The sequence below is a fragment of the Equus quagga genome, chromosome 5, assembly GCF_021613505.1.
Source record: "Equus quagga isolate Etosha38 chromosome 5, UCLA_HA_Equagga_1.0, whole genome shotgun sequence".
NCBI lineage: Eukaryota > Metazoa > Chordata > Mammalia > Perissodactyla > Equidae > Equus > Equus quagga.
In genome coordinates this window covers 116,151,631-116,178,277 of record NC_060271.1, presented here as the reverse complement: position 1 = coordinate 116,178,277, position 26,647 = coordinate 116,151,631, and the positions used below count along the sequence as shown (strand labels likewise).

Here is a 26,647-nt window from a genome sequence, read left to right as displayed (position 1 = left end):
GGGCTGGGTGGTCAGGGCACACTTGACCTATAAAGCATTCACATTTACGGGGTGTCTTTACATCATCACAACCCTGAGAGAAGATGGTTATTCTCCCCATTTGCTAATGAGAGAAGAGAAGCTTAGAGAGGTTAAGTAACATCGAACTTGTGGGGATGACAGGGCGGTAAGAGGATACTGTGCTGGAGGGGAGCCAGAATGTGACAGAGCCCAACAGGTGGGGTACAGAGTGAAGGAGAGCTCCTGCAGGTGGTGTGCAGGCCACACTGGGCCTTGGGGCAAAGGCTGAATTAGTGAAGACCTAGCAGAAGCAGCTAGATTCGACGTGCTGCAGTAAGTGCCACCAGGATGAAGAGCAGAGCCCAGCTGACTCCAGCTGGCCTTCCTGGGACAAGTCAAGTGAACAAGACTCAGGAGGGATTTAGGTAACTCAGCTTCTGTCCTGGTTAGAGCCAAGCAACGGGCTTTGCAGTCCATTTCCTGGGGAATTTTCAAATGAGCCAGTGATTTTATCTTTCTATTCAGGAGCACCCGTGTGTACTGGGAGGGACTGTTCACATGGCCATCCAATTGAGGCCAAGTGGTCTGGTCTCTTAAAGGAGAAGCTGCAACAGCAGTGGAAACATTCTAGACCTAAAGGTATCAGTAACTCCCTTCCTGACCAAACACTGATGAGAAACCTTTCTAGTGTGCTCTGCTGAAGCCAGAGTGTAGATTAACAGCGCTTTGATATTTCAGTATCGCTGCCTAATTTCTGAAGGTATGAGCTCCTTGCAGGTAACCTGTTCCTGCCTCCGATTAAATTCATTGTACTTATTGCCTAACTGGGACAGGCCTAGGGTGGGGCTGGTGAGAGCTGGCAACACCAGGCCCAGAAAGGTAAGCTAAAGACCAGCAGGCAGGCCTGAGGGTTGGACAGCTAACCAGCAAACGGGTGGAGTACCAAAGCTTAGTTGTGTGGCTGGGGAATCCAGGGCGTGGTGAGGGAATCAGCCACAGGGCTAGTAAAGATTAATGTTTAATACATACGCATTTATTAGCGTGGCTGGGTCTTTTGTCAAAAATGTCCTAACTTCACAGTTCAGGATTTTAAAGTGAATAAGTTTGCTGATATTTCCCTTTCAGTGACCAATAAGCACCCCTTACTGAAAGAAAATTGCAGAGTCTTTGATTCATCTTTAACCTGAAATATTAAAATTCTACTTTTCATAAACTCTTAGAAATAGTTTTCAAAGGATTCGTTCCCTCACCCTACCTCACAGCCCTGCCCAAGGCAAGGGTTTGGAGTAAACCCTGTTGTCGTTAAAGCATTTGCTGAAACCCTCTTCCCTTCCCCAAGTCCACCAAATTTTGATCTCAAAAAAAGCAAAGGGGCTAATATGACAGTAAGGTTTGTACCTTCACAGGTAAACATTACAGTTTAGCTGGGTAACATGTGGAAGCTTGTCAGGTCAGAGTGACGCACTTGCATAGATGAAGTTATTTTTAGAGATGTAATTTGTACTGTTTAGAAAAGAATAAAGAGATGGGAAAAGGCTAGATCGCTCATTATAGTTTACAGAACTCATGAACTCAGCATCCATGCAAAAGATGACTAAGCAACTGGTCGGTTGGTACTTTCTCTCAAAATTTTACAGACGTGAGTCACCCACTTTAGATTGCAGACACAGCATCGAGGTCCCTGTGACTCAGCTCCCATTTAGAGAGAGCACCAGAATTCAATTCTGATACACTTTGTAGTTAAGTCCTGAGGAAGTTACATACCAAAGCGAAATATGCCTTTGTACCACAGCCGTCGGGTGTTTTAGCCGGGATTTATCCAGCAGAGATGATTTATCTTCGTCTCTGGCCTTTGGAAGAATCTCTCTGTGACCCGTGCTGGCTGATGTGCTCATTCAATCTGCTGCTGTACAGTGCTGTGCCACCCTCTTCCTGTCCGGGTCCCTGACCCGAGTGCACCTCTGTCCTAAGTAGCCCTCTCAGTCGCCCTTTCTGCGCTAAGATGTCCGGTATCCATCTTAGTGTGTGCATGTGTCTGTGTGTGTGTGTCTGTGTGTGAAAATCTTCAGCCTGACATAGTAAAATTCTAGTTTTCAAAAGCTGGCAGAAATAGCTTTCAAAGGCTTACTCCCCTACACTGTGCCTGTGTCAGGAATTAGAAGAAATAAAATTCATATTTCTTGAAGTAGTTTCTTATATTTTTAAGAAAAACACACACACACACACACACACACGTGTGTATACACACTGGTAAGCATTCTCCCTGTGTAAGCAGACTTGTGAAGCAAATGCATTGTTCTGTCTGCGGGGCTGCTGCTTTGTTCTCAGGCGCAGGGCTCTGCTGGCCAGGTGACCCTGGGGGTGCAGCCACTCACTGGGGTCGCCCCCTTGCCACTGGCACGTGCTGATTACACAGCCTGCTCCAAGTTAAGCCCTCAGAACATGACCTGTCCTTTCAAACATCTAGAATATGGTCCTTTGCAGTTTGTAGATATTTCAATAGATTATTCACGACCAACAAAGAATTTTATATTTATTATTTTTTATCAAAGAAACATAACTTGGTATGTAAACTTGGTTACAAAACCAAATATTGCAGAAAGACATATAAGGAAAAGCGGGAGTGCTCTGCCCCACGCCTGCTCATTGACAGTCACTTTTCACCACTCCTGTCAACCAGCAGTTCCCTCTGCAACTGCTTCATTCCTCACCTGCTGCGTCTGTAGCACCGTTACTAAGAACGTCAGGGCATGCAGAGGTTACAAATTTCGTCCTGTTGTCAAAGAGAAAGTCTTGTGTACACTCGAGTCAGCTCAGCAAACATTCGAGTATCTCTGTGGACTGAGCACTGTGTTAGGCCCTGTGGTCACAGAAATGGGGAGATGCACTAAAATGTCTGCAGTCAGTGGGGGAGCCTGATATGCAAATAGGCTAATACAACCACTGTGTGGAAAATACGCAGGAGTATAACACAGGTGTATAAAACCCCTACTGGGGGGTTTTACAGAAACATCCTAAAGCTGCACCTTTAAGTGCAAATAGAAATTTGCTGTGGAGATAACAAGAAAAGGATGTCCCAGGCAAAGAGAACAGTGTGCTCATGGACTGATGTCGTGCATTCAGAAGATTGGGAATAATTCATAAAATTGCATTTTTAGGGTATGTGAGTTAAGGGAGTAATGGAGATGAGACAGGAAAGAAATGTGTCTGATTATGAAAATCCTTGTATGTAAGGAATTCAAAGTATGTCCTATTTCTGATGGAGAGCCTTGGAAGAGTTTTAAACAGGGCTGTGAATAGAGTCAATAATATTGTAATAACTTTGTATGATGAGAGATGGTTACTAGACTTATCGTGGTGATCATTTCGTAATGTGTATCATGTTGAATCACTATGTTGCACACCTGAAACTAACATAGTATTGTATGTCAACCATACTTCAATATAAATAAATAAATGTTTCCACTGCTGATTAAAAAAAAAAAGGATGTGACATCTCAATTACGCTATAGATCTAATGGCAGAGTGGAGGATGAATTCAAATGGGAAGAAACCGGGGGTTGGAAAACCACTTGGGATAACTAGCCCAGGCAAGGTAATATGTGGTACTACAACAGTGGGAGTCAGAGGGAGGGCAAAGGACAGATTCTAGAAATACCGCAGAGGTAGAATCAGCAGGACTTAGTGAACACTCAGATTTAGGGAGTGAGGGAGAGGGAGAAACTGCAGATTACTATGTAATTCCTGGCTACGATAGCTGAGCGGAGAGTGGAAATTTAAGAAGAGGACCAGAATTTGGCGGGAAGGCAATGAGTTTGAATATATTGAGTTTGAGGTGTTCATGTGATAAGCAGGTGGAGGTATTCGGTGAGTAGCCGAAACTGTGAGGCTAGAAGCTTGGAAGAGCCATCATGATTGCTGCAGGTGTGTGATCCACGTAGCACGGGATGGGTGGAACTGCCCCAGGGCGAATCTGTAATGCGAGGACTGAAAAGAACGCTGAGGGAGGCAACAGCTGGTGGAGGGCAGGAGATTCTGGATGGAGACTAAGAATCAGCAGAGAGGTAAAATGAGAACCAGGAGAGGGGGGCACCAGCAAGGCAGGAGTGGCAAGTGAGACAAGAATGAAAAGCATTTGCTTTGGTAATTAGTGGTCATTGTACACATTGTTGGAGTAGTAAAAGAAACATCCATGCATTAGAGTGAAGGGGCTGTAGCTTGTAGGAGCAGTGGTCAAGAGGGGTACTTCTTGGGATAAGAGATTCTTCAGCATAATGAGAAAGAACCAGTGGAGGAGAGGTTGAAATTTAGAGAGATCATTGAAATAGCAAAACCCTAGTAGTGGCTTAAGAGTATGGAAATTGAAACAAAGGTCAAGGAAGAACCTTTGGACAAGAAGGAACTCCACCTCCTCTGAGAAAGAAGAAAAGGGATGCAGACAGATATTGGGAAGAGGTGTGGGAGGGAGGAAGGGCCAGGAAATGGAGATATTTGGCCTTGAGTGTCCATTTTCTCTAAGTTAAACAGGATTATCTCCTGAGCAAAGGGATGGGATTAGGATTTTTAGAGAGACAGGAAGTTTTGGAATAGTCATCAGAGCTGACACAGCAGACCAAGAGTTGTTTAATTCATCTCTATATTATCAGCACCTAACAGTGCCTGGAATATAGTCAGCACTCAAAAGTGTCTCTGAATGAATGAATTCTTTAAATTGTGGTCAGAGAGTAGGGTTTTAGAAGTTATTACTTTTCAGCTGGAGCACAAATAGATGAGAAGGTTCAGGTTGTGGCTACAGGGAAGTGGGTACTGGATAGGATGCCCTTGTAAATGCTGAAGTTATACCAGATGATTACAGAAATCAGAGTGGAGAGGAAAGCTTGAAGCAGGTGCAGACATTCTCAGAAACGTTTGTGTGTAACCACTAGACTGAGTAGATGACAGCAAAGAAGTCAACAGAGGTGACCTAACCAAATGGTAGGAGCTTCAAAGGGGATGCTTTTTTGCAGGGGCAAGGCTGAGTGTGTAGACAGGTATGGGAAAATGAGTGGCTTCTACTCAAGGGGGTGGCCAAAGGGAGAAAGCTGGGTTTCACTTGAGACAAGGCTGTGGCAGGAACATTCTGAGATGAGAATGAGAAGGTGACTCCTGGAGTCAATGCAGAGGTAACCAGCATGTGGTAGACTGGATGTCTGTCTAAAGAGGATCCAGGGTAACAGAGGGCATTAGGGAGAGTCAGGAGGACAGTTTTGTTTTGTTTTGTTTTTAATGGAAGATGGGCCTCATTGAGAGTGAGAGGTTGGTTAGCTAGGGAGGAGGTGGATGAGAAAAGATGTCTCTAGGGTCTGCGCAGGGGCAGTGAGTGAGAAGGCAGCCTCGGCAGCACAGAAAGTCATGGTAGAGAACTTGTCAGTGTCCAGAACTCTGCCAGACCCTCAGAGAGCCACAGTTCACCTGGTCAGATTGCCCACTAGGCTACCTCTACAAGCACACGAGTTCCAGTAGAGCTACTAAAGAGGCCCGGCCTGTCCCAGCTCCAGAATGCATCAGCACATCTATGGCTACTCTGACTAGAAGCTGTACTTCAGTGCCTCTCAAAGCGTGTGCTGCAGACTGTTGCTTATTACCTGACTGTGAAGAGACATACAGAAATTGAGAGTAAACATTTAGAACCTTGTATAGCAGTTTGACCTTGCTGTGACGTCCAAGCACGTAACTGGTTTTTTTCAGTCATTCAGTTTTATTGTATTAATCTGTGACAGATTGGAAATTCAAACCAAACCAAACTAGGCCTTACTCATCGCAGAGAATTTACAAAGCACAGCTCTACAGCATTTCCACTTCAGCCTGAGGCTCTAACACAGAAACACCTGCTCCTCAGATTAGGCCCAATGGCCTGTCACTCTGCTCTGGTCCTCTGGTCCCAGTGACCAGCACAGTCTGTCCAACCACAATATTTCTTGGCCCTAGAGTTCAGCCTCTCCTGAGCAAAATGTGGAAGAGAGTGAAACCGTCAGGGTGCCACTGAGTGGTCCCTGGGAGCCACTGTGGAGTTTGAGCTTTGCTTTCTCTGCCACCACCAGGTGAATAGGCAGCTTAGGAGGCAAAGCAGAGTTGTCCCTGGACTTGAGGTTTAGTCTGCCAGTTACCTCAGGACAGTTCGGCAGTCGTGTGCATCAGCAAAGCAAGGCCGTGGATCTTACTGTTCACTTTGTATTACCTGCTAAAGAAGAATGCCTCATATGAAACAAAGAAAACAAAGCCTGACAGCAGCTAGTCAGTCTCTTCTCCTGAACCCCAGTGCCTTTAATCCATCCTCCTATTTTAGAACTTCTCACACTATACTGTAATTATTTTGTTTACTGCCTTTCCCCAATGATGAGCCCTTTAGAGTGGAGTTAATTTTTGCTTCATCTCAGAATCCCCTCCCCTTAGCACAGGGCTTAGTGCAGACAGGGCAACTCAAAGGCTTATAATGAATTTACAAACTCACATACTCTTTTCTTACTTGGCTTATAATAATGCGTTTGGTCCTACTCTTATACCAAATCATAATTGACTTTTAAATAATTAAAACCCCGTAGGTCATACTATGACTATGCTAAAAGAATCCTTAACTCTCTCCAGTCAAGAGCCCCATGCCCAGGAATGCTCATGGTCACCATCTTTGAGTTTCAGACAAGCAGCTCTCTCTTCTCTTTTTGTACAAACATTAAACTGCCCTGCTCCTTAAACCAAATACGTACGTATATACACATATGTGTATTTATATAGAGGTGTATGTGTGTATACATGAAAAAATATGGCACCACTTGGTAAAGCATTCCTCTAGACTTGGGGTTCCCACACCTCTCCTCTGGATCTGTATTGGTGCCTGCTTAGGCACTCCTTTGCAGATTTCAGTTTAATTTTTCCATAAGCTAAGGTCGAGTGATGACTTAACAAGTCAAACATTTAAAGAATCAAACCTGTTTTTTCATGGAATCAATTAATAATATACCTAACGTGAACCATTGGCTTATAGAAACAAAGACATTTCCATCACAGTGAGTATTGGTAAGCGGTCATGAATAAGGTGGGGCTGGTGAGAATAGCTGTTTGATGGTAAGGGCAGCAGGCCGCATGAGACGGGATTAACTGTTGAGTCCACCTCAGGCTTGGCTGAGGTGTAACCAGGTTTAAGGTACTTTACTTTAAAGCCCTTTGGAACGTCCCTCCCTCTCTTTTTCCTTCCTTATCTGATTCTTTCCATCTGTTCTTAAATGCTCTGTATATGTGAACTTCAACTTCTCTATTCAAACTTTAGTCTTTCAGCCAGAGCCTGATGGGCTGCACCACACCTTTAGAAGAAAAAGCTGGATAGGACCTCCCCTGAGCTGCTCCCATCAGCATTCAAGAATGATATTTTTATCTGGGAGACCTTGGTTAGTCCCTTCGGGCTAGAACAAGGGGTAGAATTAAGGTAATTAAGCTGGCGTCAGTGTGTAGGACAGATAGAAAAGCAATTCCTGGAGGCAGAGAAAGCTTTGTGAACTACTTCAGGTGTGAATTGATTAGTATTTGGGGCTGACCTAAAGTGGGTGTGGGAGACCTAATGCACTTGTTCCTAGGTTTAACTAAGAGTATATTCAGCTGTGTAAAGTAGGTTGCTATTTTTAAAAATCTACGTTCCCACTTCTGTTTATTTACAGTGGAAGTGAATGTGGCCCCCCCCCAGCATCATCAGTCCCCTCCCGGTAGGACAGTGCCTTGTGGACAATCCTCCCAGGATGTGCTGTCAACAGTGAGCCTTTCCAGAGATGGAAATAGCAGAATGGAGTCAAAGGTTTTGAGCTTGGCAGAGTATTAGACCCAATCTGTGTGTGAGTGAATGGGAGGAGCAAGCTGTGGCTTTTATTTCAGACATGTACTATAATTCTTCCCTAGTTGACAGCAGAACATCCACTTGGCTTCAGAACCCCTGGGTTTAAAATCTGAAGACCTGAATTCAAGGTCCAGCTCTGTCATATGACTATAATTCTAAACAAGCTATTTTCTGTTCCTCTTTCACTGTTCTTACCTATAAATGGGTATTAGGCCTACCTTGAAGATTGCAGATGAGACGATATGTATAAAAACGTATTTAAGCCATAATATGCAGCTTGTATTATGGCATTCATGGAGCCTCTGGAATTATCAGACTGAATCAAAGGTGAGCAATAAGAGAAGGATACGGAGGTTTGGATATGAAGGATATGAAAGTCATCAGAGGATATTGATAGATGAGACTTTCTGAGACTTTCTAAAGGAGGAAGGCTGAGGGCCAAGCCTTCAAGGTTAAGTCCCTCAGCTGAGCTTTGGGAGTGAGGGGCTCTTAAGCAGACGGAGAAAAGAAGACAGTAAACATTTTAAAAGGAAGGGAAGTACAGATCGATACAGTGTTATGGAAACCATGGGAGAAGAACAGAAGTGAGCAACAGTGTCAAATGCCATTAAAACCCCCTAGATGTGGCCATAAAATATTTTCCCAATCAAAAGGAAGAAAAGAAGGAAATTGAAACATCAAAAATAAAATTTTTTTGAAGTCTGAGCTCATTGTACCCTTGAGCATAGCTTAAGTCTGAAAGACAAACACTTCATATTCCTCCTCCTGGTCTGTGAGGACTGTGCATGTCAGTCTTAGAGTTTTATGCACTTTCTTGATCAACAGCCAGAGAACTTACTTGCCCATAATAACCCCTGGCTGAGATGGTAGACGAGCCAGAATGCCCCTGAGTAGAAACTCCTTCCAGGATGTCAGAAATAAGCAGTAAATCTAATTTGTAGTGCTTGTGGTGGAAAGAACATAGGCTCCAGACCCCCATGGGCCAGGGCTTTCCTGGCCCCATCTCTTCATGGCTGCAAGTAAGTTCTCGGGTGGCCCCAGGGTCAGGCTTGCTCTCTAGTAAAAAGGGGCAAGAGAGAATTGTGTGACAGAAAGGACAGAGCACACTGTAGGCATTCAATAAATGTTGATTTCCTTCCTTTTTATTAGCATTTAAAAAAATTGTTTTTTAGAATGAAATGCAAAACAAAAAACCACCTTGCCTGTTTTCCATAGAAAGAGATTTTGCAAATTTGAGTTAATGAAGAACCCAAAGTCATGCTGTAAAGTATGTTGCAGCTGTGGTTATTTTGCTCCTGCAGGGAGGTTTACTGGGTTACAAAGGCCTGGTGCAGTGTAGCTCGCTGAGCATGAAGTCAAGACCCTCAGGTCCTCTGTGAGGCTGCTCAGCAGTTCACCACTCTGTACCACAGGCTTCTCAGTTACCGAATGGACAGATGATTTCCAAGGTCCCTTTCTGAACTGTGGTTTAACTAGCATGTCCTCTGTTGTGATACACATGGAGATTTTTAAGTAAATATCTCACCTATCTGCAGCTTAGCTCTTCTCTATAAACAAACCTGTGAAAACGCAGCCAAGAAGAAGGGAGTAGACTAAAGAAGGGTCACAAAGTCTGTGTGTTTTACTCACAGGGAGCCCTCCAGGCCTGACTCTCATAGCTTCTAGTAAACTTACTCCACTAGTTCCCAAGTTCCCAGCAGGCAGCTTAACCTCCCAGAGAAGGTCTGTGGTATAAAGGTATAGCTTAACCCATAGCCTGGGCTGGGATGTGAGAATGGAGGGAACCAAGAAACCACAGACAGCAGACACTGGACACTTAGTGTACGGACCAGCATGCCTGTTTCAGGCCTAGTTTCATGACTCTGTGGCCCACTGTAAGAGTTACTATTCATAATTTTGATTTTGAGTCATTTAAAAAGGATATGGGAGCAGTAAATGTGAAATCTACTTTAGAAATATTTCTATCAAAAACAGTAAAAAAGAAAAAAGTTTTGGAGTTCCCAAGAATAAATCCTCAGTTTTAGGGTATGAATATGCTTTTCTTAGGATAGCACTTATCCAATACCTTTGCTTGAAAATGATCTTATTCCTCGAAGTTTGGATGGAGAAGTCAACCAACTCATTTAAGTCAAGGGCTTCCCTCAACATGATCACCTTATGTTTACACAGTTTATTCAAGTTAGATAGGAGAATGTGACAGTTTAAAAACATCATTTTAAACAAATTATACCTTCATCTCAAATGAAATTTTTCACTGGAATTGCTATCAAGGAAGAGGATGAATTTCCATTCCCTGCTGTACCTTCCACCCATTCTCACAGGAGAGAGAATGACCCAGGAGCTGGCCGATACAACAGCAGCTAAACCAAAACCAGGATAATTCGCAGACCAAAGAGTAATCTTTAAATATAGGAAGATTGATTATATTTCTGGTCTTTTCAGAGGACAGAATCACTCACAAATAAGTAGTGGAGCGAAAAAAGAAAAAAGCCTTTACCTTAAAAGAAGCACCTGTGAGAATGGGGAGACTGCTGCATTATCAAAGCACAAAGAAAGCTGTCTGACCAAGTTTTCTTCGGGTTTCTCTGTTCCAGTGTTTGCTGGTCTGTGGTCAACTTTGCTGCAGAACGGCGTTTGACCTTCGATTCTTGAGGGCTATGATTTTTTTTATTTTTTGAAGGAAAAAGATTGTAGAATTAAAACTGAAGAGTTCCTGAGGACTCCTGAATTTGCCTCAAATAAAACATGGGCAAAACTAAATTAGAAGCTTAATTGAAAGAACATGGTTACTTTTCATCTATGGGTGGTATTTTCTCATCTGGAAGTCAGACTGGAAAAAGAAATAATACAGACCCAGGTTTGTTTGTGTTTGTAATTGCTTCCAAGGGAAGGTGAGTAATAACAGGTATCATTTCTGGATGTCTGCTGTGTGCCAAGTATTCTGCATATATTCATTATATCATGTAAACCAGCCAGCAGCCTTGCAAGGGAGGTATTATCCCATTTTAAAGATGAGAAAACCTAGACTCAGAGAGTTTAGTAAACTGCCTGAGGTCACCCAGGTAGTAGCTGGCAAAGTAAGAATCAATCCCACATGTGTCACATTCCGAAGATCATATTCTTTCCGCCATACCGTTGCATTCCTTTAGGCTCCAACCTTCATTCATTGAGCACTTTCTGTGTGGCAGACACTACGCCACATACTTTATTTTCAACTTGGAGGTTAGAGTTTGTCCAGTTTTATGGATGAGAAAGGTCAGTTAATCTGCCAAAGTTATACAACTACTGAGTAGGACCTGAGTTGCCACCTCCAGAGTACATGCCTTCTTCCCTTAAACATTCAGCTTCACCTAGATGAGCTATTTCCTGTCCATCTCACCAGACGGAATTGAACCTAAAGCAACCAAAGAATGGAGTGGCTTATCTTTGAGCATTTCCACCTAACCTCGTGGATCATCTTCCTATAATTTTAATACCCCAGCATAGTATATATCTGGAATGAAGAATTCTTGGAAAGTATAACATGCAGATAAAAAATAGGTCAGTGAAGGTTTCTGCATGTCATGAAGGGGAATGACATGGTGACCAGGGCTTCAAACACTGTCTTATGAGGAAACACATAGTCACTCTTGAGGGGCATGGTTTCCAAGCGCTGCCAGATATTTGACTTAAACTGTGTCCCACCCCAGTCTTATGCCCAGTCTCAAATCTCAGGCCCTACTGTATGGATTGTCCACATAGGAAGTTAGAGTTGTTTGAAAGAAAATGGACTTCTCCTGTAAACTGCTAACAGTCCATTATCAGACTCCGCTCAGAGCCTCCCTTGACTATAAGGGATGAACAAGTAAGTCTTAAGAGATGTTTTATAAAGAGGAATAAGTTCCCATACTGAGAAATGAATGACTGGTTCTCCTCTAATACTAATAATAAACGTTAACTTATTTTTTATTTGTGCATTATATTTTCTAAAGCATTCTCCATTGTGGAGGATTTATACTATGCTGGAAGTATTTAAATTTTAGGAAAATATCTGATCCACTGAAGTGGGTGGTATGGGATATTTCCTCTAAAAATGTGCAAGGGTAACACTGCTCATAGAAAAATGTCCACATTCCTTTGCTTTTATTCACAGCTCTCCACAGTTTTGAAATCTTGTCCAGAGACCCTCAGCACCAGCGTTCTCTCCTCTCATCCTGTATTCCCTCTACTCTGATCACCCCTCATTCCCGCTCTCTCTCTGCTGTGACTGCTCAATGCTGTTCCCTCTGCCCGGAATTCCCTCACCTTCCTCCCTCCCTTCCCAGTCACAGTCTTCCCTCTGCATCTGCCTATCAAAAGCCTAATTGCCTTTTAGCCCTGCTCATCTAATAAGCCTTCTGGAAGCCCTTAGAGGGATTATCCTTCCACCTCATACCCCGTGCTGGTTACCAGCTCTATTATAACCCTCATGTTTATCTCCCTTCCCAAGAACAATGAAGGTCAAGTGTATGCTGGCAGCGTGAGGAGGAGAACCTGGCCTTTCTCAGCTTGGCCTCCCTAGAGCCAGCATGTAGTAGATGCTCCAGGAATGCTTGTGAAAACGGATACTTGTTGCTGTTTTCTCTAGAATATAAAGCTCATAACCAGATCCTTAAAAAAAAAAAAAAAACTAGGTTAGTTTCAGAATTCTTTTTCTTCATAAAGCCATGTTAGTCAACCTTCTCTTTGGAGTAGTCATAATATTTGCAAATTTGTACCTGGCAGGACGTTCTAATTTTTCAACGCTGGAATTTAAACTAACCAGTGTCAGTCCCCCTGCTTTAACCACAGACACTGCGTTTGTCCTTTTCCTTCTAATCATCTTCATTTGGTACATCGTCCATGAATTTTTGAAATTAAAAGCTTATGATTCTTTAAAGACTTTGCCCAGTTTTTAAGTGCCAAGGGTTTTGCATTTGGCTATATTTTAATTTATTTAAGGATTCTTTTAATCAAATTCTTCCCTAGTTTAGCCAGATTTCTTTTTTAATCCTCCCAGGCCAAAAGTTTATTTATTGTGACTAAATTCTTTTAAAGATAGAAGTTAAAACAGTATTAAATGCTATTTATAGCATTCTCTCTTGCTAGTTTCTTTCTGCATCTCATAAAAACATGTTTCTTTTCTTGCATGTCTAGTGCAGTCAACATTTCCTCACTTTTATGATCTGTGCCAGTCGCTAGATATATACAGACTGTCCGCTGAGTGTCTAGCCCAGTATTACACATGTGGAGGATATGAAAAAATACCAGGTAAACTTAACTGTTAGCAGTCCAGCTGAGACTGGATTATGTGGACGTGGAGGATAGAGGAATCACTGAATGGCAGAGCAGGCAAGAGAGGCTTCCTGGAAGAAGGAGGGGCTTGGACTGTGTCATAGAGTCAGAAGCAAGAGCAGGTTGAAGGGACTGAACACGGAGCCAGGCCTGAGGAAGTTCCAGGATCCAAATGGGAAGCGTACCCAGAGGACACAGAAACCAGATGGCATGGCAAGGCAGGAAGTGCAGAGTGCAGCATGCTGTCCCTTTCCAGGCAATGTGGGTCCTCACTTCTAGCATGGGGCCTGCAACATGGAATATGCTCACTAAACATGTGATGGATGAGGGAACACATGGACCAGGGGAAGCAGATAGAGAAGCACAGGGACAAGGAAGGGTTCCCATGCGGGGGACCCTTGGTCCTGGCCTCAGCCACTAATATTCTTCTTTCAGCCTGGTGAGGGCCAGCCCTGAGTGGACCTTGTTTGGGAGTATAAGTTGGAAGCATTCAGAGTTCTAGAACAGAGGTGTTTCCTACAAACTGAGCCTTGATGAGCAGAAACCCAGATAAACTCAGAAAAGGAAGGAGGGCCCTCCAGGTAGGGAGACCATCTTGGCTGTGGGCTTCCCAAGGCCAGAAGGCTTCCCTCATCTTTGCATCACCCATTCCTCTCCACGTATGCAAAAATGAGGGGAGTGGTAGGAAAGAAAGTGAGATTGGTAAAATAGGGCAGATTATGGCTTTTCTGAATTGAATATATGTGATAACAAAAGAGCCAAATAAAAAGTGGGAAATTGTTATGTCTACACAATATCGAAGCTTTATTGATCGCTTCCCTCTCTATGGAATGTTCCCCAGACTTCAATTCTGATCCACTTTTAACCTTCTAGAACCAACTTGAAGTCCATCTCCTCTGCAGAGCTTTCACTCAAGCAGGGTTCCCCCTTCCTTTGCACAGACACCGTCTGCGCATGCCTCAGCCATCGCCTGAACATGCCGAGCTGCAGTCGCGCGTTTACCTTTCCAGGTCTCCTTTTGCAGCTCATGAGCTCAAGGACATGGACACCTTCCTTCTTCTCAGCACTCTGTCTTCCAGTTAGTAAATTTGGCGAGAAGAGAAGAGACAGACAGGAGGGACCCAGCTGACCTGCTGATTTTGCCAACCTGACAGTATTCTCATAAGACAGTCTACCTCTTCTTAGGTACATCTGTAAGCTGTATTCCGGGTTTTATGTACCTTTTTCTTCTATGTTTTTCATTTTCTTTACCACTTTGGCATTTTTCCCCTGAAGACCATTCAGCTTTCCTGACCCTCTTAGTTGTAGAAATTGCTCCCATTTTTAAAAGTAGTATTTATTTGAAAAAGATCATATAAAACATACCTATGTACTTTAAAGACTAATAAAACCACTCGACTTCAGAAATAGGGCATAGAGCCAGTATCATAGCAGCCCTGTGCATGTCCCTCCCGCAAGTAACCACTACCCTGCACTTTGTGAGCCATATTCTTGATGTTATAATAGCTTTACACCTACTATGTATCCACAAGCAATATATTGTTGTTTTTGGGGGGTTTTTTTTGAACTTTATATAAATTGTTTTCTGCTGCTGTGAATATCAATGTGTTCGTTTTTTTAAAAACTTTTTAAAATTATAAATACTTAAAGCTCATACAAGTGTGTAAGGAGTACAAAACAAATACCCATGTGTCCCCCTTAGTCAGCTCTTAATATTTTGCTAATTGCTTCTGGTTTTTGTTTTGTTTTGCTTTGCTTTGCTTTTAAGAAATAGCACATCATCATTTTCATTGAAGCCCCTTGAGTGCCCGTCCCGGGTGCATTCCTGTCCCTCTCTCCTACCCTGTTACTCCTAGATGTCCTTAGTTTGGTGTTTATCGTTCCTATGCACCTTTTTGTACATTTCCTACATAGACATTTACAAACAGTGTGTAATAATCTATGTGTGTTTTTGAACTTTGTAAGTACGTATTGAACAGTATTCATCTGTAGCTTGCTTTTTTCACTGAACATTGTGTTCTCGAGATTCATCCATGTCGGTACACGTAGCTTTAGCTCACTCCACTGAATATTCCACGGTACAGTTAGCCAATCGCACCTTGGTGGACTTTCCAGTTTTTGTTATCACAAACAATGTGACAGCAAACCTTCTCCTACCTATCTTCTTATGCACATGTGGCAGTATTTTAGAAATGAAATTGCTGAGTTATGAAGTATATATTTCTTCACTTTCTCTGTACAAGAAGTTATAAAAATTTACATTCTCATCAGTGAATGAGAATTCCCAGTGCTCCACGGCCTTGACAACACTTGAGTATTATTGGGTTTTAAATTTTTTGTCAGTCTAATGGGTATGAAATGGAATCTCACTGAAGTTTTAATTGCATTTCCTTTAGATGCTCCTTTCTTTTAGTTCAACGAGCATCTTTGAGTGTCTGTCCTGTACAATGCACTGTGCTAAGTGCTGGCAGTATTAGAATAAGTAATTCATGGCCCCTGCCTTTAGGAGCTCACAGTCTTTGCAGTGATTCCTATCTAGGGAGGCATATCAGAATCACTCAAGGTGTATTTTCAAAAATCAGAGGTCTGAGGTGAGGCCCAAGCATCAGCAATCTTCATTCCATGGTGATGCCGATACTCACTTTGAATTGAGAAACTCTGATCTCGGGGAGAAGCCTAGCTGATTCAGTCTGGGTTCGTTTATGTGGGCAAGGTGAGAACCTGGCTCTTCACTGGCCAACTCTATGGCATCCCTTTCATCTTGAGATTCTTTTTACAATTTTATGTGTGTCCCCTTGAGTCTTGGAATGAGTAATTTGTATCTATAAAGTACCTCAGAAGCAATTGCTAAACAAAATATAAGCAGGGGCAGATTTCCTATAACTTCAGTTCTCTGAGTCAGCTGAAAATCTGGAAGGAAACAACAACAACAGGAGAAGGAGGAGACGGTCTGAACGTGCCTGAGGCACACAACCCAGAGCTCACGCTCCATTAGTCCAGCACCTGCTCCAGCCAGGTTCTGGTCTAGGGGTGGGGAGGCACTGCACCTGACTCTTGGGGACCTGAGACACAGGTGGGATAAAGTAGGCAAAAGAAAAGAGAAGAGGCAAGAGAGAGAGATAATACTAAGACGGTTGGCCTTGGTGAGAAGTGGCAAAGGAAAAAGCAGCTGGATAAAAAAGGAAACATAGTAGAGGATGTTTATAGTCAGGGGGCACACTTCGTGTCACACCCCGGGAGCCCTGGAGACTTCCGTATACCACACTAAAGGCACATCAGCTCTTAACAGTGGGCAATGAGGGGTAGGGGGTGGCAGGAGTGGCTCTTAGGTAGGAGGCATTTGGAAAGAGCAAGCTAAGTCTTCCATAACGCTTGAGGCCATCACCTATAATGATTTTTTCATATGCTCTCTGTCATCAAGAAAAGGCTAAAGTATTTTCAGTATATTATTTTTACTGAGATGTGAAGGTATGTACAAAGTTTAGGAAGATTTCCATCAAAATAGTTAAAACTCAAGCACTGTGAAGGCTTATGCTGTAGTTACCAAAAATTTCACTATATATGGGACAGTCTGTAAAGCCAGATGAAAAAGAAAACCTCAGGAAAAGAAGAGGAGTAAGGAAAGGAAACAAATGTTTGTTTAGTACCTGCTTGGTATTTATTCAGTCCTTTAGGCAGCACTGTGAGATTAGAATTCTTGTCCTCATTCTGCAGATGAGAAAGTCAGGATTGAAAGAGATGACATGTTTTGTCTATGGTCTCACCACAAATAAATGGTGGGGCTACATTTGCACCCATTTTTATCTGACTCCAAAGACTGTGCTTTTTTCTGCCTTACCATGCTATCTCCTCCCATATTAGGGTTTTTAGAATTTACAGCAAAATTCAAGAAACTTCAGGCTTTAGTTTGGTAATATTAAAACCCCAAAGGTAACCTGTTTACATGATCAAATCACACAAAAGATAGTGAAAATTTGAAACCAGTTTAACAAAATCTGGTTGATGTTTAGTCTCCCCGTCACTTAAATGAAAGGCAGTTATGGTAAAAGGAGACATCATTTAATTTTTAAAGCCTTGAGTAGGGATACATCTGAATTGGAAAACTTTACTTTTATATTTCTTGTAGGTGAGTATTTTGGATATGTGCTGTTTAACTTTCTAGTGGTTAGAATCCTGTGTCTCAAAGGTTTAGTTGTAGTTAGTACGGTTGGGCGTGGTTAGTAAATAAATGGCAGACTTACCCAGTTGGTTGTGTGCCCACTCTGGGAGTAGCAGGGAATGAGATATGTCCAAACTGCTCTTAGGAAGAATCAACCTCAGATGGAATCACCGTTGGAGGGAGGGTTTACAGCAAGTCAACATGGGGTTAAAACTATCTCCTAATGAGGCTTCGAGGAACTGGAGAGGCCTGGGAGGATTGGAAATGGGGACATAACCATAACCACCACACAGTGAATCCATGAATATCTTCCCTACCAACCCAAGAACACGGGAATATATAGTTTGGAAGGTTGAGAGAAATGAAATAATGGCTGACTTGTGAATAATGATGAAAATATTTGATGATGTGACTCCCAGGGAAGCAATTATGGTTAACCCCTCATTTGTTTGGCATTTTCAAGGGTTGAACTGACCCACATAACTGAATTTTCCAGACAACTAAAACTTTCCTATTTATGTGCCTTGAATGTTTTTTAACCATTCTTGGTGGAAATATTTCTGAAATAGATTATACAATTATCCTGCCTTCTTGACTAGAAGCTGCAAGAAACAACATTTCCTTAGATGCCTTTGACTGCAAGTCTGGGAAGACCTGATTAAAAGAGGCTTAAATAGTTAGGACTTGTAATCGTCCCACATTAACAAGAAATCTAGTTCCAGGGGTGATGAATTCGGCAGCTCAGTGATGTCAGGCTGACTTTCCTATCGTGGTCACAAGATGGGTGCATATCTCCAAGCCTCAAGATCTCACGTGATAAGATCTAAGGCAAGAATGAAATGGGGGCTTCTCCTTACACGTGTCTTTAATCAGAGAGGAAAATATTTCTCAGAAGACCCCTAGTCGCCTTCCCCCGTGACCCATTGGCAGAACTGAGTCACTTTTCCATGCCTTGATTTTATAGAATGGCTGAGAGAGTGAATATCCAGCACTTTCAGATCCTGGAGTGGAAGGAGGGCTCTGCCCATATACAACGAGGATAGGGATGGCTGTTGGGGAGGCAACCAGGAGTGTCTGCCACGGTTGCCAAGATTGGGGGTGAACCTAACTTACTGCACAGCGATAGCCTGAGGGATGACTGAGCTTTCTCTTCCCACACTGGCTCCAGACTGGGCTTCTTTTTGATTTCCTGAGTCTGCTTTTAGTTATTAATCTCTCTCCTTCCTTTGTGTCAGACTGCTAGTTATCACTACTTGCTGTTAATGTGCCGTGTCCTCATCTTGCCATAATTAGATTTTTTTCCTGGAAAAACCATATAAGCAAAGTTGTTAGAACTGTGCCTGAAATGTTCTGAGTGAGTATCTGACAGCTGTCCTGTGCATCAGACACGTAGTGTGGCGTTTCTTTTGGCTGTTCAGGGTCATTTTTCCATTGTGGAGGTTTTTGGAGAAGTGAGGAGTTTCTAGAGTCTTGTGAACTTAGATACGACTTTAATGGGGAAGTCTTCTCATGGGGAAAGGATTTGTATTTAGGGGCAGTTAAGCTTCTTTACTAGAGGAGGGAAAACTGCGTCTGTCCATCTGAATCTCAGCAAGGTTTAGAGAGAGGCAGCAAAGTGTACAGGGGCTTTCTGCTCCCTCTCAAAGGGATGGTGGTTGCCTGGAGATCACCACCAGCTGCCGGGCTGTGACCAGTGGAACTCGTCACTGCAGCGACTGTCCAGCATGAGGCAAGCCGGTGCAGAGCTTGATTATTCCTGCCTCTGCCAGGGCGTCGGAGCCCTGTGAATGAGTCCTGTGAAATGCCCAGGTTGTGCAGAATTAGAAGTGTTTGGGTGTGACTTGTTTCAACAAGTTCTTGAAGAAAGGAATGCTTCGGAAATGGTTATTGAAATTATACAGAACAAGTGAGGACCATCCCTTCTGTGGGTGGAGGGCTGACCGAATTCCAGTCTCTGTGTACAGGAGGAGGGAAATAGGGAGCAGCTGTCAAAGTAATACTGACAATGAATAACTTGAACCAAAGGGAATGATTCTACTTCGGAAATCAAACCTGAGCTAGTAGGCGGGTTGGGTTCTAATGAAGCGAATGGTTGAAATCTTCAGTTTTGGTATAGCTGAAACTATGAGCCCAGACTGCCTAGAACTCCAAGGGTCCCTTCAGAGGAAGTCAGCTGTTGGAAGGCCTAAAGTCGTTATGTTACTCTGTATCAGAAAATTGTGAGTTAGCCTATAGGCAAATGTTAGGTGACAAAAACATTTGGGGATAAGGAAAACAAGTTTAGGTTTTTTTTAATTCCGACTAATTTGTACCATTCAAATCATTCTTAAAAGAAAAATGCAAAGTATTTCTCATAAGTATTTTAGTTATTAACTTTTTCTTATGCATAGAACATTTTTAAAGAAGCCATCCTTTTGTTGACTTCTGACTGATAGGATACAGCTTAGTTAATTGGGCCAGATAGTTATATGTTTCTAATTTTATTTTCTCATATGTGAATTAACATGTGGATTACTGATTTTATCTCTGAAGTACTCTGAGCATTCCTGCTCCCCTAATATTTCAGCCACTGTGTTCAAATTTTAATATTCGCTTCAGCTACACTTTTGTAGAAAAATCTCCATGGAGAAATAATCATGTAATCAATGCTCTTTTGGAATCCTGGTACATATGAGCATATAGCATATAGCTGGCTGGCAATTTTTTTTTTAAATTAGAACCACTCATTGCCCAGGTAAATAAATTTGCATTCACATTTTGAATTTGTTCTGATCTTAATTGAGCAGTTAGGGGGTCAGAGTGGATGGTTCAGAACTAGGTGAGAAAATCATTTTTTAGCATATCAAACCAGCAACTCATTTTCTACAAAACAAAATAACAGGAACAAAAAAATATAATGCATTTCAAAGCCTAAAAAAGCTAGTAGCTTGAGAGTCGTGAAGCCTGCAGTATTATCTGTATTACTTTGATACTAAATGGTGACTATATTCACTTTAAATTTGTAAATTTTGCCTTTGAATTCTATTATTTAAAATTATTGCTTTTTTGAAGGGAAAGTTACATGATAAATACTTTCTACCACTGCTATTGGTGATTGCTTTGGGGGTTCATCTGAGTCTTGTTTTATATTTGGAAATTTGTGTATAATATAAACATAACTGAAGTCAAAGTATACACGAATAGACATTTTTTTTCTAAAATTAAGAGGAGGAAATGAAATAAGTAATGAGAAAAGATATAAACTTGATTTTAGAAAGCAATATTTATTCAAAATGACTGAAGATGTTATAGATCATGCTTTGTAATCTGAAGAGATTCAAAAGGGTTTTTGAATTGAATTATTTATAATTTGAGTCAGTCTGTTTTTCATATTGTGTATTGTTCCTATATATTACTAAATCTCTGTTTTGGCACAAATAGACATGTATTGAAAATGCACTGAGGCAATTGGAAAATGTGACTAAAGAGTGGACATTCAAAGTCTTGCCGCTTTGCCTTGGTGGTGGTGTGATTCACGCATAGAAACCCCCTGCAGCCCTGAGTCAGAGTCAAATACAATCAGAGGTCTGCGAGGCCTCACCGACTGGGCAAGTGTTTGTTTCTTGTTTTTTTTAAAGTTTGTTGCAAACCTAACTTTTCCTTCAAGAAATCATTTTGGGTACCTAGAGGGCCCAGTCCAAGTCAAATGTCACCCTCAACTGGCATAATGATAGATGCGTAACTATGTAGTATGAGGGGTTTTTTGCATATATTTGCCTCATGTAGCCAAAAAGATGAACCTTGTACATTCTTGACAGTAGAAACTTTAGCTTACTAAATTATAGTTGTGACGTAGTGCGTGTGTTGTGAGCAGGTTGTACCAGTATGCTTAAGAGCAGGAGGCAACATGGCCCAGTAGAAGGAGCTTGGGATTTAAGTCCTGGACTCATCTGAGTCCTGCCTCTGCCCAGCTACGGCATGAGCAGTTTAATACGCCTCTTGGAGTCTCAAGTTTGTTCATCTGTTAAATGCAGATGGTAGAAATAATGTCTGCTTCACAGAATTATAAGTATCAAATTAGGTAAAGTATGTAAAAGTAGTCTGTAAAGCTAGAAAATTCTATACACATTTTTCTTCTTTTTTTATATATATTAATATGCCTGTTCTTTGTCCTGGAAGTGGATAACATTCACACAAATATACGTTATATGTCTTGAGGAATGTGCTATTGAAACAGTTTGTGGTTTTTTTGTGTGTGTGTTTTTTTTTGAGGAAGGTTAGCCCTGAGCTAACATCTGCTGCCAATCCTCCTCTTTTTGCTGAGGAAGACTGGCCCTGAGCTAACAACCATCCCCATCTTCCTCTACTTTATATGTGGGACGCCTGCCACAGCATGGCTTGCCAAGTGGTTCCATGTCCGTACCCGAGATCTGAACCAGTGAACCCCAGGCCGCTGAAGTGGGACATGCAAACTTAACCACTGTGCCACCGGGCTAGCCCCAACAGTTCATGTTTTTTATGAGAGTCTGCATCAACTTAAAACAGAAGTCATTTCATTTTTAAAAATTGAGTTACAGAACCCCAAAATGAACAGATAAAGCACATAATACTTGTTAACAGCAAATATTAAAATCAGTCAATACTCTAACAGTAGACGTATATAGTGCTCAGATTGGTCCTTGTTGCATTTCATTAAGGAGCTCCCACTGGTTTAGGAGATACATCTGGTAACACATATGGAAAAATGTAAAACTGCCGAATATCAAAATTCACTGCTTGATTGGAAGTTAAGCGATAACTCTTATCTTCTCTGGTGGCCCAGTTGCCATATCCTATAAAAATAGAAAGATTATCACCTGCCCTCTTGATCCGCTTTCCAAATCCGTTCTTTAAGGACAGCCTGTGTCCCACCTCTTCCATCAAATTCTAGATGAGGAAGACACAGCCTAACCTTTGAAGAGTTTATGCTATAACAGAGACTTGAAATAGGCATATAACTAACTCCTGCATGGAATATTGAACAGAGTCAGTGCCAGGAGAAGTTCAGATGGCTAGAGGGGCCCAACTTCTGTAGCCGTTTCATGGCATTCTTCAGCACCTACACATTATGCCTCATATTAGTTAAATTTTCATTTATGTGTCATTTGCCTCTCTACCTAGGTTGTAAACTCCTTGAAGGCAGGAGAGGTACCTTGTATTTCTTGGTTCCTCTCTCCATACCTTTTACCTAAGCTTCAACCAGTGTTTGTGATTCTGATAGAATCTTGTATCTAACATTGAGATTTAGCCAAAAAAGTGTAGTAAGATACGTTTAAGACCTAACTTTCTTTTCCTTTCTTCTTTCTTTGCAGTTGACCTGCCCCTGTTTTTCCCTCGAGACCAGCCGACTCTCACATTCCAGTCCGTCTATCACTTTACCAACAGTGGACAGCTTTATTCCCAGGCCCAAAAAAATTACCCATACAGCCCCAGATGGGATGGAAATGAAATGGCCAAAAGAGCAAAGTAAGTGAAACCATTGTTATTTCCTACAAACAGGAACGTTTTGTTTATCTAGTCCAGGGGTTGGCAAGCTACTGCCCACAGGCTAAATCTTGCCATGCATCTCGTTTTATAAGTAAAGTTTTATTGAAACACAGCCACGCCCATTTCTTTGCTTATTTTCTATGGCTGCTTTCATGCTGCAATGGCAGAGTGAGTAGTTGCAACAGACTACATATGGCCTGCAAAGTTTTGGTCCTTTACAGAAAAAGTTTGCCAACCCTTAATCTAGCCTCATCAGATAGATTGCTTTTTTTTTTTTTTTGATGAGCGATAGGATTTATCTAACATTTACCTCTCTATTTAGATTAGAGAATAAATACTAGATAAGAATTGGAATTGCGGATAAATGGCATCAATGATAATGTTGGCAGCTACTTTCATATTTTTTAAAATGGAAAATTTCATCTGACAGTAAGCAAATAGAATTTCTGCTTAGTAGTCAATACATGGATGCAGTGCCTAGTGTTTCATATGGAACTGTAATGTCTTTGAAGGTACACAGTGAATTATATGCCTCACTGTATCTCTGCAGCCATTACCCGAAATAGGGCCTTCATCTTCCTCAATTGAATAAATCGCTACACATATAGATTAGAACTATTAAAATCTCTGTGGAAGTAGATTGGGAATTTGACAGAAGTTGCAGTTAGCTAGAGTTTAGAATTTAGAGATACAGCTATTGCACACAAACCTCTTTGTGGAATGCTTTCACCAGGCATGTGGAATAGGTAAATGTAGAAATATGCTCAGTATTTTTTATAGGTAAGACTTTAGTATCCAGAACACCAGTCTTCCTAGATTGAAGCAACAGTGGATCAAAATCATAGTTTCCAAAAATAAATCATAGTTAGAGTGGCAGGTGGTTATTACTTTATCACTCTGAACAGCCATACACTCACACCTGTGATCCCAACTGAAAGATGATCAGATCCAAAGAATCACACAAATGAAGAATGTCTGTTAAACATCCTCTTCATTCGCTCATCCAGTATTTATTGAGCGTCTACCATGTTCCAGGCACTGTGCTCCACACTGGGGATACAGGGATAAACAAATTAGAAACTGTCCATGTCTTCATGGAATTTATAGCCTGACAGGAGAGATCAAAGCCTTTATCATATCAAACTTCTGACAGTTTTAAAGTACCTACTAACAAAACCTGACCTTCGGGACCTAGAAGCTCTTGATTCGTAGGACTTCTTGCTCTTGCCTCCTCCTCCATGAGACCTCTTTCCCTCCCAGCAGCCTCCTGGCATCTCCTATTCTTTCTGTGGTGCAAGACCACCTAGAGCAGGATTGGGGCTCTTTTAAATAATGGCAGAGCGGTTTCTCTAGAAATCCAGACCTCCCCAGATTCGTATGTGGAGTCCAGAGCTGTTGCTATCTGAAACTTCAGTGTGCCCTTTCTCCTGCTTTATCCATGATGCCCAAGTCTGAAATTCTGTTTAAGGAAAAAAACAAACATATGCAAATATAACTAGTAACAATGATTAAGACTTATATATCTTGAAATAGACTTGAACAAAGGGATTATGAGGTAAGTTTTATGTTTGAGATATTGCAGTTGTTTAATTTTCAGGGCTTTCCCTGTGTATACATAGGATCTACCCTCAGAAGATGGGTTGTTATTTGTGGTATGTGCTATGGAGTCTGAATCAGACATGTCTTTGTGGTTTCCATGGCAAAGCTGTCTGGATGTGTGTGTGTGTGTGTGTGTTTCTTAAGTAGACATTTTAGCGTGTATGAATTGAGTCTGTAAGGAGTTGCAGACCACGAGCCTGTGATTTCAGTATAAGAATATTGTAAGTGAAGCCTGTTTATCTTAACAGATTGGTTCAGAGTTGCAGGAGACATTTGCTTTATGTTAACACCAGTCTAAAGAAAACATCTGAAGTAATGTTAAAAAAATCTGCTTTCCACTGTAGTGAAGATGGATCCATTTTAAATGTAATAAAAGAGAAAGCCAGCAGCGCATACTGGAAGAAGAAATAGTTTAAAAGCTCCCTTCTTAAATCGAACTAACTTCCCTGGGCTGTGTCAGAAGGCCGGGTGGTGGATAAACACACCCAGAGAACTGTCCTCCAGTACAGACAAGATTGGGGCAGAAGGTTGGAGAGAAAGGACAGAAAGAGAGAAAGGTCAACTGCAGCATTCCTTACACGCCCTGTTTCTTTGTCCTGTGAAATATTGTATGTACACAGTGCGTAAAAGGCTATAATTCACTTGGAGAGCTCTGCCCATGACATAAACACTCTCACGGTTTATGAACAGCAGTAGAGCCCTTTGAGTGGAGTCAGCTGTTTATTCCCTCCTGTAGAGCAAAAGTCTGCACATGTGCACTCAGAAAGGCCCCTTTCTGGTCTGGCAATGACCAGGGCGTTTCCTACAACATGTGCTTCTTGCTCTTGGCTGATTCTGTCCTCACAAGTGAAATATCCTGTACCGCTGAGCACAGGCTTTTGGGTCATGCGTGCCCCGGTTCCTCTCACAGGTTCTAATCCTATAAGCTCTGTGGCCTTGGGCAGGGCTGTGAACTTCATCATGTAAAACAAGATGACTCCTCCCTATTGGATGGGCTTGATCTAAAGGGTCAGTCACTGAGGGGACATATGAAGACCCTTGGGTTTAGCTTCTGCTTTGTCCCACCGTGCCTTTGCTCACCCCTTTCTTCCTGCCCTCTTTCTGCCCCTTCAAATCTACTCATCATTCAGCGTTCTTCCTTATAGCTTTCCCCATCCGCGCTGACTTGCAGGCACCTCTTTTCCCTCTTCCTGGTCTCGGTTGACTGTTGGTGATATGTCATATGCTGCTTTGAAATCCCTTTCGTATTTTTCTTTTATTTCTCACATCTTTGTATATGTCTCATTTCCTTAATCAAATTGTGAGTTCTTTGAAGGCAGGGGTTTTGCATACCTTTTCAAGGATATTTATTGCAGTGTAATTTATATGCAATGTAATTTACATCCAATTAAGTGGACAGATTTTAAATGTATCTTTGAATGGAGTTTTGACAAAGTTACCTTCTATCCTTTTCCAGTTAGTCTCCTCACCCCCAAGACAACCGCTGTTGATTTCTATCACCCTGTTTTTCCTCTTTTAGATAATTCTTACAAATGGCATAATACAGATTGTACTCTTTTCTGTTTTTTGTGTTCAGCAAAATTATTTCAGATTTGTCTGTGATGGCATTCCTTTTTTACTGCTGAGCAATATTTCATTATATGAATATACCATAATTTATTAATCCATTCATCTGTATATGGATATTTGGGTTGTTCCCACTTTGGGGATTTTATTAATAGAGCTGCTATGAACAGTCTTATATAAGCCTTTTTTATAGCCACATGTTTTCAATTCTGTGGGTAAATATCCACAGAATGGGAGTATGTGTATGATTAACTTTATAAGAAACTGACAAACACTTTCCGAAGTCATTATTACCAGTTTACACTTCCACGGGCAGTATGCAGGGTTCCAGTTGTTCCATAACCTTTCCCACACTTGGTATCATGAGTCTTTTTAATTTTGGCTATTCTAGAAGCGATAAAGTGATACCTCGCTGTTTTTTAATTTTGACTTCCTGACGATTAATGATGTTAAGCATCTTTTCATGTGCTTATTGGTATATCTTCTTTTGCAAAGTGTCTGTTCAAATTTAGCCTTTCTTTTTCCTTTTTTTTCTTGAGGAAGATTAGCCCTGAGCTAACATCTGCTGCCAATCCTCCTCTTTTTGCACGGGGAAAGTGGCCCTGAGCTAACATCTGTGCCCATCTTCCTCTTTTATGTGTGGGATGCTGCCACAGCATGGCTTG

At 41.8% G+C, this 26,647-nt stretch overlaps 1 protein-coding gene across 2 annotated transcripts in view; it reads left to right on the top strand.

Annotated features, from left to right (window-relative positions):
- BABAM2 (BRISC and BRCA1 A complex member 2) overlaps positions 1-26,647 on the top strand; it is a 419,181-nt gene that overhangs the window by 360,232 nt on the left and 32,302 nt on the right. For both annotated transcript variants that reach the window (XM_046660582.1, XM_046660583.1), the window contains one exon: positions 22,643-22,796. In XM_046660582.1, coding sequence (XP_046516538.1) covers positions 22,643-22,796 — 154 coding nt within the window. The remainder of the gene's footprint in view (positions 1-22,642; positions 22,797-26,647) is intronic.